Below are 14,029 nucleotides of genomic sequence, written 5' to 3' on the forward strand. Positions count from 1 at the left end.
TAAATGTTATTATTTTACTTAAATTAGCAATTTTCTCTAAATATCCCAAAAAAATTTGCATTCTCTATTACATATACATATACATATGTATATAAAGCTAAAAAAACTATACAATTAGGATCCCTAGAATTAAGCTAATAAGCCAATTATACAACTAATTACATTATGTAACAATGTTCATTGAGTCACAATTACCAAAAAGCCACAAGATTTTATTTACCCATTCAAGTGGCTCTCTTAAGCACCTTGAGATGGTTTTGGAAGAAACTTTGTTTTGCTCATACAATTATAATAATACTATTTCGTGGACTAGGAGAATTTTAACCACTGAACTACGTAAAAATTATATGTCGAGAGAATTCTTTTATTTTCGGTACGGTTTATAATTTAGCACTAATCTCCCTATTCAATTTATTAATCTACTATTGACGAAAAACTGACAGCTCCATTAATAGTACCTTGCACATGTAACAAGTAAATCTCAAAACACCTTTGGACTTATTATTACTCATTGCATGATTCAGTGTCAAAAATATATATTAGGAAACAAATATTAAAAAAAAAACATAAAAAAATATTGCAATTCTCTACAGCCCCAACATGAAAGCTTCAGCCAAGGATGCTTTTTGAAGCAAATATTATTACACAAATAAATGATGGTGCAATCCTCGACAACTTCTAAGACGAGGCAGCTTTCTTGCAATAATTCTCAAGCCATTCCATTGTAACACTCTTGGGCCTCTCAAGTGGCAAACCAAGGGCTCGGTCCCAAATTAACTGAGGAAAAATGGAACGAAACAACAGTTCTTAATAAAAAGAATTCAATGCATGGATAATCAAATATTTATGCAATAAACTTAGAGATACAGAGAGCCGCACAAACCTGAGAACAAATTCCGATACTCCTTGAAACACCAAAAAGAACAGTGAAATACCTAGCAAAATTAATAATAGATACGTTATAATATCAAACCACCACACAGAACTGAAATTAAGACACCATTTAAAACATACCTTGCTTCCGCTAGACCAAAATAGTTCAACAGGACGCCACTGTGGGCATCGACATTGGGCCATGGGTTCTTAACCTACAAAGGGTAGACATTTCCCAAGTACAATCAGGCACCATATCACTAGTTTCAGCAAATATTTGGAGTGCATTATCAACATCTACGTACATGGCTTTTTTAAGCAATTGATTTTTTATTTAGAAAAAGAGACGACAGTCACATGAGCACACAACAAATTCAAAATGATGCTTACTTTCACTACGAATTCTTTTTTCAATTCATCATGAATTCTTTTTTTAATTCATTATGAATCTTAAACGAATTTCAACAAATGAATGACTGCATGTTTCTTGAATTAGCTAGCTCTAAATCAATAATGTTGGTCCAAGTAAATGGTGGATCATCAATTACCTTGCCTAATTCTGTGAGTATTGGAGGCACAACTTCATAAAGCTTGGAAACCTATTAATACAGAAATATGTCAGCTGACTATCAAATGAACATTGGCACTCTCAATGAAGTTCAGTGATAGAGCAGGAAAATTAACCAGTTGAAACAGCGGATCTTGAGGCAAGTGCTTTAGTGCAAACTCCCTTTGACACATGTATCTTGGATCTGTTTTGCGCAAAACACCATGTCCGAATCCAGGAACAACCTGCATTTTAATATAGACAGAGAAGCATGGAAGTAGACAAGCATTATTAGAATAATATTGAACAAGAGAACATAGTTTTACAGGCCCAACCATTACGCAAATAATTAAATACATGAATGACACATCTTTTGTTTTGTTTCTTTTTTATTTATTTTTTTCCTTAAATAAAATAAGATTGCGTCTAGGTGCTAGGAGTGTTGTCTTGTATCACTCACTCAGATATTAGACAAACTTTAAACATTTCATGCACAACTGAACATGAGAATGAGTATCATTACCTTCCCGCTATTCAATGTTTTCCATACATAATCTTTCAACTGTTCTTTGGTTATGTTTTCTCCACATTCATCTACCACAGATTTGATCCAAAGCAAAACTTCCTGCAACCAAAATAGTTCAAATTCAATAGTAGAGGAAAAGGTGTGAAGGAAACTACAAGATTGGTGGGGGATTACCAAAATGTTCTAAAACATTAACTGCCAACTAAATGAAGAAAAACAAGATAAAAAATAATCACAACAAATTTCATCATTGATAATATAGAACATTTATGACTATCCCTCTTGGGTTGTATCATTGGTAATATGAACAAAAACATGATGCAAAGGTTCAAGATATTACAGAAATTAATCATTTAACCATATTAAATTTGATTTTGTAAAGCATGTGACAAAGCTGAAATGAAACAATAAAACAACAGGAAAGTTTAATGAGGTCAACTCATGTGTAGAGCAATAATTGTCTTAATAAAAACCATTTAATAAAATAAATAAGCAGCATAGAAGCGGACAGCTTCATCACAGCACAGAAGTATTAAAAATAAACATTTTTAATTGGAGTTTTTTCATAAATATACTTTTTTTGTTGTTTTTTTTTTACTTTTTTCCAGTTCCTAGTCTCTTTTTTTTCATGAATACTTTCTCAAGTTTTCAAAAATACCATTTTTTAAAATTTTATATTTACAAAAATACGGTATCAAAAAAGCAACTAAAAAACAACAATTTAACAACTAGACATCAACCCACTGCAAACTAACACATTCGAAAACAACTAAAAATCAACAATTGAGGAACTAGAAGTCAACTCATTGCATACTAACACGTTTTTAAAAAAACAATTCAAAATATATTTGAAAACAACTAAACACCAATTAGACATCAACACAACAACGGACCAACTATACATAATCTTAAACAACTCAAAAACAACACAAAAGATGAAAAACAGGCAAAACCGTAAAAATGTAAACATTTATTTAAAATCGTAAAATTGAAAAAAACTTTGTCAGTCGTAAAAATGTAATTTTTTAGCGAAACTAAGTGTATTATGTAAATTTCCCTTTTTAATTTACTATGAATGAATGAAACAACTGATAATTTTTAACAAAACTGAACCAAATGCTTTGAAATGTAACAGAAAGATGGTAGTTGAAACCCCAAAATCAAATATGCAATACCTGATTTGCCAAACCATGGAGTGGCCCAGCCAAACCATTTAATGCAGCTCCAAATGAAAGGTAAGGATCTGAAAGAGCACTGCCAACCTGTATTTAGAAAGACAGCATCAAGGAAGAAAAACAAAGCAAAATTTAACTCAAATAGATGAATAATATTACAAAGCCGTACTACTTCCGCACTTAATGAGTTTATCAGAGAAATTTGGTTATCTGGTTATTAATTAATCATTTCTGTCGACGCTGCACAATGGTTAACTGAGATTACTCAAATCCTGTTGAGAAACGAGAATACCTTGAATGTAGTTTGTTAGCACTTACTTTTATTAAAGGTAATTAGAAATGTCAGAGGTGTAATTCTAAAGAAAACCAAGATACAAGGGGTTATAGACATACTACTGAGCCAGAAGGTGGTGTTTTCAGAGGATGGATAAAAAAGGAAGGCCTGAGGGGTATCATGGGTGTTGATTAAGATCCAAATAAGAAGTTTAACAATAAAAATTAAGATGCAGGTTTTACAAAGGAAGCTGAGAAATTGTGCTTCTAATCAAGGAAAAAATGGGAGCAGAATAGAAGATCATACAGCAACATTGCGAAAGGAAACAAGAAAAAAAAGTTTTCTTCAAAGTCAGCACGGAGATAGAATTAGTATTACCATTATCAGAATGATTGGAAGAGGAAAGGTGATTTCTCTTAATTACCAGCAGAACGTAGAGAAATCCTGACGAATATAAGGTTTTGGAATGATCAACCTTCGAAGAAACAGCTTAAGCTATGGAGCTGTACAGTTATGGGGATTTAAATTTATGAAGTGGGCAGAGGCTCGGGGTTATGAAGTTGGCAGAGGCTCGAGTTTGAAGTTGGCAGGGCTTTAAATTTATGAAGAAGCTATTGTTTGTGAAGGACCGCTTAAGCTATGGAGCTGTACAGCTATGGGTTAGAGAAAAAGTTGAAACTGAAGGGAGTTGGAGCATTAGATTGAAAGAGCAAAGAGAAGTAGAAATGGGATTTGCAAAAAAAAATTGATGGAGGATCAAGCAGTAAGAATTTGAGCCAAGTTTCAGTGGGCAAATAAAGGAGATGGAAATACTAGGCTTTTTCGCAGCTTGTTGAATGCAAGGAAAACAAAGAATTATATTTCCAAAATTGAGAGGGAAGCTGGAGTTACTCTTGATGAAGAAGCTGAAATTGTTGGCTTCTACAAGAGAATGTACACTTCTGGTCAAAGTTTGTTTTTAGGCTTGAAGGTTTGGATTGGAGGCAGTTCCCCATTTATGTTTGAGTGGTTGAAGAGACATTTTGAAGAATAGGAGATTGGACGATCTATTTTTGAAAGTGATGATGATAAGGCTCCTATTTTTCGCAAACCTTCCCATTCATTTGTGTACAAAATTCTGTCCAGCCTACAACAAATGGATCTTTCTCTATAATTTGACCATGTAAAACCTCCGATACTAAGAGGCAGATCCTTTAGCATTAACTCTCTAATGAGTGAATCAAAAACCCTCATGCTTCTTGACTAGGTAGTACTATTGAAAATCTCTTGCATCTTTCTGACCACATTAAATCTCCTCCTACACACCAAAATTCCCCACAAATACAACTCAAACATGCCAACTCATCTCAAAAAACATCTCTCCCATAACAAGAACTGGGACTGTATGTTCCTATGAACCACCATCTTTTTAAGTCGTCCCTCTCCATCAACACCAAACAAGAAAACTCCCATACCAAAGAATCAATTACTTTGATCATCCTAGAATCCCAGATAATCACCAAACCACCTGCACTACCTACCAAGGGTAAAAGCACCCATTCTTTGAATCTTGATTTCCACTACCCACAAATCTTCTGTCAATATTTTCTCTTTTGATCTCCTGTAAGACCACACTCTCTCACATTCCATGACACTATCTTCATGGTCTTCCTTGTTGAGTCCCTGCAGTCTGCCTACCTTTTTCATAATTCACATTGAATTCCAGATTTTGCAACCCCCTAACACCTCTTTCTCACCCTTCCATGGCCAATCTCATGAACTGCATGCCCGCTACTCGCTCAAAAAGAGGAGAGAAGAGATCATGCAGTAGCAGATATTTCCTAGGTACTATGATTCGAAAGGAACAAAAGAATTTTTAAAAAGGAGACAAATGATTTAAAAAGGTTATGGGAGGGAGTTAAAGCTGAATATTGCATTGTGGGTTCATAATGTTAAGGAATTTAAAGATATTCCTTTCTCAGATTGATAGGTCCTTTCTTTTGTAGTTTTATATGCATTTCCATTCATTGTTTTGGGGAGCCTTTGATGGGTTTTTCTACCATTTACTTGCATTACGTAAGCTTTATTTAATAATACAAGTAATTTTATTTCAAAAAAAAAATGTTAGGATTACTCGAGAGAAATAAATTCTGCCTATAATGCAGAGCAGGAAAAAGAAAACTTCATTACTACATTAAAATGCTTGGAGCAGGAGGATAACTTACAAGGTGGCTTGTGTGTGCACTAACATTCCCACCTTCATGATCACTGTACATATTGCACGTAGATGTTAAGAAAAAACTGTCAGCCTGTCTCTAGTTACCATGCATAATTGATGAAGACTAAAAGTCATTAAGACTCAGTCCAACATTACAATATTACATTATTATGGTCCTAGGAAAGGTTTTCAAAACAAACCTGTGAATGGTAACATAAAGCCTCATAAGCTCGAGCATCTTAGGATCATCGAAACCCAACATGTGTGAAAAATTTCCACCATAATCCAGAGAGTCATCTAGGGGAATAATTTTTCCATCCTTATAAATCCTAATTAAAAAAAATAGTGAGCAATTCAATCCCAATACAGAGGGAGACATTTCAACATATGCACACGTGTGTTTCAACATTAAATGAGAGAGAAGTGACGACGTAAAATGGACAGAAGAATCCTACACAACTAAATCATAATGAAGACAAACAAAAAAATCGTATGCACATTGCATAAACGTGCACTTCTTAGACTAGTAAACACCTGAAAAAATTTGCCACTCATAGATTTGATGATGTAAAAAAACCTGCTCAGATCAACAAGGACTAACTGCAAAGTATTACTGGGATATGAATATGATGCACTTCACTGACCTTCGATAAATATAAGCAGCTACTATTGGAACTCGAGCAATCAAATTAAGTGAGTCCTCATAGGTAGGTTCCCAATACCTAAGAAATAGTTAAATATATTTCAACATGTCAAAATCATAGTTGACCGGGTTAACAAATCGTAGCAAGGCAAAGAAACTCACTTTGATTTATGGATACCCTTATCATATGCCTTCTGAAATTCGCTCTCAACCTGAATAACACACCAAGTACCAGTTAAACAATAACCAAGCATCGAAATGTGAAAGGAATTTCTTTCTATCAAGACAGTAAGAGCTAAGTTGCTGGATAATTCAATTCTTTTGGATTTCTTTAGTGTCACTATTGGCAGCACCCTTCATTTTTCTCTCCACACCCATTTTCATTAATTCATTATTACCAAATATATAATTTTGGTAAATTGACATAAATATCCTCCTTAAATATTAAGAAATAATACAAATTTATTTTTAGCACAACTCTAAAACAACATATCACTTTATATATTAATTAATTTATCATTTTTAAGAAATTTTTTGTACATATTTTAATTGTTACAAGTATGAAAATTAAATATTGTGATTTTACTAATGAATTTGATTCTAATATAAGACAAAAAAAAACTAAAACTTTAAATTATTAATATTTATATTTGGTCTTATTTTGAATTAAAAACTATAATTAATTCTTTTATTTTTAAAAATTGGTATTTTTAATTGAGACTGGGGATGTCAAAATTACCCAGCAAGGTGGCCCGCATTAATTAGGGAAACTCCACCATATTATTAACTAATTTTTTTACCTCAATATTATTGGTAAAAATTATAAGATCAATTTGAGAGTGTGCTAATATGTTTTAATTTTATTTAATAATAAATTATAAAGGTTAAATAAAATTATTTACTAATGGGTAATGTTTTACTAAAAACCATTTAAAAAGTGTGTTAAAAGAAATTTTATGAATTTATTAAGGGTTTACTTAGAAATGGGTGTGGAGAGAAAAAAAAATGGGTGTATATAGAAGTACCCTTTCTTTATTGATCTTGCTGAAATTACACTTTCCAAGCTTTCGACAGGCTTGGTCTCTACTAAGTGACCTAAGCAAATCAATTCTCTAGATAGCCTTTCCCCTAACAAGGACTAGCTATTTTTATACAATTAATCTCTAGATCAATAACTAAGAGCAACTAACTAATAATAAAGACAACTCAATACTAAACAGCCACTTAATTCCCTTTGGGTCCATTTGGCCAACAGGATTAGATTGGATTATTAGTATAGGACTAAATCCATAATGAAATAATTTATCACACTTTTATCTGATAAATAATTAAAAATAATAAAATAAAAATATTTACATTAAACAAGATTTTAAAATAATTATTTAATTTAATACCAATGTTATTTTAGTAAAATAATGAAATAAATACTTTAAATAATAGTTTTAATAATTTAATGAGAATATACAATTTTAGTACTATATTGTTTGTCTTAAAACCAACTTAATATCTTATTAATTAATACCATTTTAATACCTTATGTTTGATAAAACAATTTGAAATTGTACATTTTCATCAATTTTAGTAAATAATTTTTTTGATAAGAAATTTATAAATAAATTTTCAATTCTTCCATTTATTTTTTTTTAATTTAAAATATGTATATAAATGAAAACTAAAAAAGTCAGAAAGAAAAAAAGGACACCACCTCTGAATGGGGGTTATTTAACCCACACTTCTGGGTGAGATTATTTTGGAGGATTGGACTGATTTATCCAGTATCCTGCATGTCCAAACACTAGACAGGACAAATCCAGGTGACCAAACGGGCCCTTTTTCTAGAGTATGTCATATGAATAGCTGACCTAACAATATGTTCCAAATGACGTTTTTCAATTCAGTTTTTGGCTTATGCAGTAATGTAGAGAGGCAGAAGCATCTAATGAGTGTGGCCATTATGGCTATTTTTTGTTAATCTATATATGATTAGAAAATAATAGAATAGGATGTAGATTGGATTTATTATTCTAATTTCTAAACACTTCAAGAATTGTTTGTTTTTTTATTTAATTGGGAAATGGTTTTGTTTTTCGTAACTTCAAATGATACTTTATTTTATTTTTATTAGAGACAGAGGTCACATGTCTATGAGTGACCTCCTTCCAATCCTCACTTATGGCAAAGGAAGACAGTGGTAACAAGCAGCAAATGACACATTATCATGATTTGATTTATTCTATATTAACAAAAAAGTTCAGCGTCTGATTGATCGCGATTAGAAAATTGTATTTTTGAAAAGTGAGATTCTAAAATGAAAATCTGAATTTAGTAACTAAAATCATGTTTCTGAAAATGTGATTGGTTCAATGTCATTAAACTGTTTTTGAGTTTTAGAAAAATGAATCTGTGATTGGTATTAAATTTGAAAATATAACCGAAACTGAATATGTGATTGGAACAGCTGAATTTGAATATTATTTTAATTTTATATATTTTATATACATAGGTTGTATAATATTAAATTTTGATTTATCAATAGATTTAATTAAGTAAAATTTAATTATATTGATAAATTAAAATTTAATAATAATTATTGATTAAATTCATAACAATATTGCATTGTCATCTATAAAAAGACCACTTATTTTTTAATTGTGCATAAATGTCATAAAATGTTCCATGAACACCTTATTAGTGGGAACATACTCAAGTCATAAAAATTAGCAAAAAAAAATAAATAAATATAAGCAATGATACAAAAGATAGGAATAGAGATACAAAAGATAGGAATAGAGAGAACAAACAAATCCTGATTTTGATTTTAAGTTTTTGGAGAAAAAATCACAAAACAGAGAAAACGTAAAATTGTTGTTTTCTAAATTACAACACAAAATTAGAATTCTGATTAGGATATAGTTTTCAAAAACAATCTACCAATCAAATATTTTGGTAGGTCCCACAAATTTTAAGTTTTCAAAATCATAAAATAATTTCCAAATCAACTACCAATCACACCCTCATATTTCTAAATAAAATTTAAAAACCTTCAAAAGCAATGTTAATCTAATCACTTACTAGTCTTTCTATTTATTGATGGAAAGTAAACTAGAGTTGATTTCCATACAAATCCAAACATATGGATGATGTGAATTTTCAATGAAATTTTTTATCAGAGATTAGTTAATTTTAAGACGAGAGATAAATTAAGTGTATGTTTGGTTGGGGATAATTGAATGGAATGAAAAGGAATCTATTTTCATTTCATTTCTTTGTTTAGTTGCAATTTAATACATTGAAATGTCGCCCACCCCATCCCCGCAGTTTAGAGCAGGTATGAATCTTGGAAACTCACTTTATTAATATTCAAACCAAATACAAGGGGCCCAACCTATTCGAGAGGCTCAGATCTCTCCACAATATAGAAATTCATTCTATATCCACTAGAGACTCGCTCTGTACACCCTTAATGACATCTGCCCTGGTATATATAGAACTAAGACTTAGTGACTTCCAACTAATCAAAAGGTACAGTCAGCAATAACTAAAGAATCTGTGTGTGTACTTGTACACCTGTCATTTGTTATGTAGATCACCTCCTAGAAAAAGTACGCATATAGGAGGGTAACAATAACTTATATTCGGCTATAACTTTTGTACTCTTATTTCATCTAAATAATATCAGTCTATGATTGATGTGTCTAATTAATAAAAAAAATCCCTTTAAAAGTTCTAGTTGCTGTTTTGGATAGGCATTTCAATTTGATAGTTATTTTATACCCTTCCACATATAGTCAAAAAGTTCCATGTCCCATGAAGGCAAACTAGCCTAAGAAATAAGTGCAAGACGAAGAACAAAGTCAAGCAGATCAGATCCAGGAATAGTCAAATACAAGGCCAAAAAGGCAAAGTGAGAAAAACCCGCAAATAACATATAAATTGATAACTGAATATCCATTCACCAACCTGAAGAGCCATAACTCCAGAGGTCAATTGAGTCATTGGATGAGCTGTGACAGGTAGAGCATCAATGGCCTTGTACACATAGTCTGCAATAATTATATATCCATGATAGACAGAATCACAATACTATCCATAGAAAGTAACTGAACATCAGCATGACCGCAGCCCAAGTAAACAAATGTATATGACACAAAAACTACAGTGAAAGAGAAAGCATAAGTTGTTTCTTGTTTTTCTTCTCTTCTTTACAAGGAATGGAAAAAAACCACACACACACACACCCAAAAAAAAAGTGATACAGACCAAAATAAAACAAGAACAATTACACAATCAAGCATACATTGAACTCCTTTACATTATGCAGCCAAAGCTACCCATAATTTGATCACTGATCTTATCCGAAAGACTATCTACATTGCGGACAATCCTTCAAAAGACTTATTTCTTTACAACCAATTTTCCGGCAGTAGCACATTATTTCTAGTTATATGATCTAAGACAACGATAAAATGTCAAGCTACAAATATTTTTAATAAGAATAACAACAACAACAACAATCATGAAAAATTAACAAAACAACATTAACAAACCAGTTTAGTCTAACAACTCCCAAATCCTTAACAACTCAAAAAAGGCAATAAGCTCTAAAGACGTCAAATCTTCGAAAGATTCTTTAATTTCTCTCACCCCAAACAGCCAAATAAATGGCCACTAACCTGGAACTGTATATGAAACATACACTGGCACCACAACAAATTCTGAACCATATATGAAACATACAATGGCACGATTTTGTTACACATAAAAACCGTCAAGCACAGACAACAGTGAATAAGAAAGTAACAGTGAACAAAAAATAAGAAGGCAGCAACCTGGAACTACTGCACGGGCTCGCAATTCCTTTGATAATGCATCTACTTGCTCTTTGTTTGGTACCTGAAGACCAGAAGTGATGTTAAAAAAGAAATTTAATTTGCAAGCATGCAACTTTCGCAAAAGAGAGAAATATTATTGAAATGACTTGTAAATGTGACAGCAACAATAATTTGGCCCTGATTGGCATGACTTCAGAAGAGCTTTTGAGGTCCTAAAGTTATATTTAGATGTGTTTGGATGAAATATGAAAAGAGCTTTCTTAATTTAAAATAGCTTTCTAGAGAAATAATGACCCACCAACTCCTCTAAGAAGGTTTTCCGAAAAAAACACGAGAAGCTATTTTGTTATTTTAATCAAAGTTTCATATTTCCTAATTTACCCTTTTTTTATAAAAGAAAAAAATAAATTTCTGTATAACACATTATAATTTGTTTTTTTTTTCTTGTTATTTTTTTATACTTAAAACTTGATTGTCTGACCATATTCAGATTTTAGTAATTTAAAATTCAATTTGAAGATTTTTTTTAAAACAAAAAAATTGAAAAATTTCTTTTCTTTTTTACTCTACATTCCAAACACTTTAAAAAGCTCTTCAATGACAAAAAAAAACTCTTTTAAAATAGAAATCCTAACAAGTAGAAAGCTCAATTAATTGAAGGTTGGAATACAATATTAAGCATGACATTTGACTAGTAGAGATAATTTTCACAAGACTCAACTGGAGTAAACAGGTTTTGTAAGTTAGCCACTAAAACAGATGACGAGTTTTTCGATTTCATTTGCTCATAGCACTGTCCAAACATGCTTGTTGAATTGAAAAATAAAAAACAGCAAATGAAAGGTGTACCTTTCCAGTTAAAAGGAGCCAGAGGAGACCCTCAGGCAGAGGTTCTCCATCAGGCTTAGCAGCTGGTAAGACTTTTTGGCATTCAGGAATTGACAGACCCCTAAAACGGATACCCTACAGAAATAAACATACGGAAAGAAGAAAAAATAACTATGTACACTGATTGCATCACAACTAGAGTAAATATGTAATAATCCTAAATTTCAGAATTTCAAGGCTAATTAAATTGAATGTATACCTCATCTGCGTCAAGCAATGAGGTTTCCCATAGCAGCCCAGTCATTCCTCTCATTCCACCAATTACCTTCCCAAATACATAAGACGTAACATATGTTACACTTTACACTCACAAACTTACAAGATAAACCTGGCAGCATGGTATACTTTTTGACTTGTAAAGTACTATGACTCCTATGAACATTCAATTTTACACTGACGAGAGAAATACAGAAAACAGTATTTACCATGTCAACAGTAATATTGCCCAATTGAACCTTTCCATGTTCTGACTTTAATTTCTTCAGCCGTTCCTGTTACCAAACAAAACAAACAGAAAAATTTAAGCCTCAGATGATGCAAAAATTAGTAAACTGCTTGTTAGCTTTGTTCTAAATATTATCTTTGAATTGACATGTTGCATAACATTGCTTCAAATTAATTATTTGGTTATCAAAAGAAGTACACGAGGAGGGGAGTCATCAAATGAAAAACCAATTATTCTATCAAGAGAAGCAAAACAAAACAAAAACTTGCAACACAAAGTCACAAACCTGTTGTTGAGGAATCAATTCCCTGAGCTGAGAATGAAGGTCCTACAAGAAACAGCAATAATGACCATAAGAAAAGTACATAAATGTTACTCATTCCTCGCCTCTGACAAGTGACAGCCCTAGATACACAGTAGTAATACGATGTTTCACTGCGAAACTCCTAAAGTATATAAGAAACTGACTATGAGTTTCATGTAAATTGCCACATGGGATGATGATATGACCATGATGTTACAATGCAATTGCCATGCTTAAAATGACTTCACTTTCACCACTGTATTTCACGACTTGAATATTGATTTTAATTAATTTTTTTGTTAATTAAATAATAATAACATAATAATAATTTAATTGGTATAGGGGTTTATTGGGGTGTTGTTAAATTAAGATTTATAAGAAATAAGAGCAGATTATGAATATTGCCTATATTCCCAGAGTTGAATTTGAAATTCTTTCATGACAACGTATAATCAGACCAGCTTACAAGAAAGAACAGAATAATAACTCACAATATCTGAGGAGCTCTGAACTTGAAGCCATCTAACGGAATTCTTGAGGTTTGACTGCTCAGTCTGCAAAACACATTTTCATCGGAAATAACATTTGGATCAAATTAAAACAGCCCAAATCTAAAACTTAAATAAATAAACAGATATATGAATATGAGGGGAACTTACAAGACGAGAGCGAAGCCTGGACAACGAAGAGACGCCCCTGAAGAACACCATTGTTCCGTCCGGTGATCTGCTCCAAACCAAACAACTACTATTTCATAAGCATATATGTAATATATAAATATAATATAGGTGCATATAAATGCAATTGGTTCAGAAAAAGAAACCTGAAAGTCTGAATAAAAAGCTAAGATGAAATCAATAATGGAAATGATTGATCAGGGTTTTGATTCCCTTACACGGTAAAGAGAGGAATAATATGTTATTGTACTGTACATATAATATTCCTATTACATTTTTTATTTTTTACCGTTTGGTTTTCGATTATAGTGAACTTGTATATTTTATTATTGGGTTAATATTTTTTGCACCCTCTTTTTTCTTATTATTTGTTTGGACTCTGTATTTTGGTAAATTATTTTTTGGACCATATGTTTTATAAAATAATTAAAATAGAACCCTAAACTCAATTTTGATGAAAAAAAAATTCAATATAACAATACAGTTTTTAAGTAGAATGATTTTATTTTTGTTCTGAATTGTTAGTTTGATAAATTATTTGTAATTTTAGTTGAAAAAATATTGACCAAAATCGGGTTTAGGGTTCTATTTTAACCATTTTATAAAACATAGGGTCCAAAAAGTAATTTGTCAAAACACAAAGTCCAA

At 31.6% G+C, this 14,029-nt stretch overlaps 1 protein-coding gene across 2 annotated transcripts; it reads right to left on the minus strand.

Annotated features, from left to right (window-relative positions):
- Positions 1-475: 475 nt before the first annotated feature.
- Positions 476-13,661, minus strand: LOC133782378 (citrate synthase, mitochondrial). Of its 2 annotated transcripts, none has more exons than XM_062221665.1 (20): positions 13,528-13,661; positions 13,364-13,430; positions 13,196-13,258; positions 12,687-12,728; positions 12,381-12,446; positions 12,155-12,220; positions 11,917-12,030; positions 11,065-11,128; positions 10,196-10,278; positions 6,398-6,447; positions 6,237-6,314; positions 5,793-5,921; positions 5,600-5,642; positions 3,122-3,208; positions 1,944-2,045; positions 1,558-1,665; positions 1,422-1,472; positions 1,015-1,088; positions 884-935; positions 476-777 (listed from the first exon to the last, which is right to left on the minus strand). In XM_062221665.1, exons 2-20 carry the CDS (start codon positions 13,412-13,414, stop codon positions 679-681), a joined length of 1,422 nt encoding a protein of 473 aa, XP_062077649.1. In that variant the 5' UTR covers positions 13,415-13,430; positions 13,528-13,661; the 3' UTR covers positions 476-678. The 2 variants fall into 2 exon arrangements, with proteins under 2 accessions (XP_062077649.1, XP_062077648.1); XM_062221664.1 differs by having other exon boundaries at positions 13,364-13,448; positions 13,528-13,622.
- Between the last annotated feature and the right edge of the window lie 368 nt (positions 13,662-14,029).

This window comes from Humulus lupulus, chromosome 6, assembly GCF_963169125.1.
Source record: "Humulus lupulus chromosome 6, drHumLupu1.1, whole genome shotgun sequence".
NCBI lineage: Eukaryota > Viridiplantae > Streptophyta > Magnoliopsida > Rosales > Cannabaceae > Humulus > Humulus lupulus.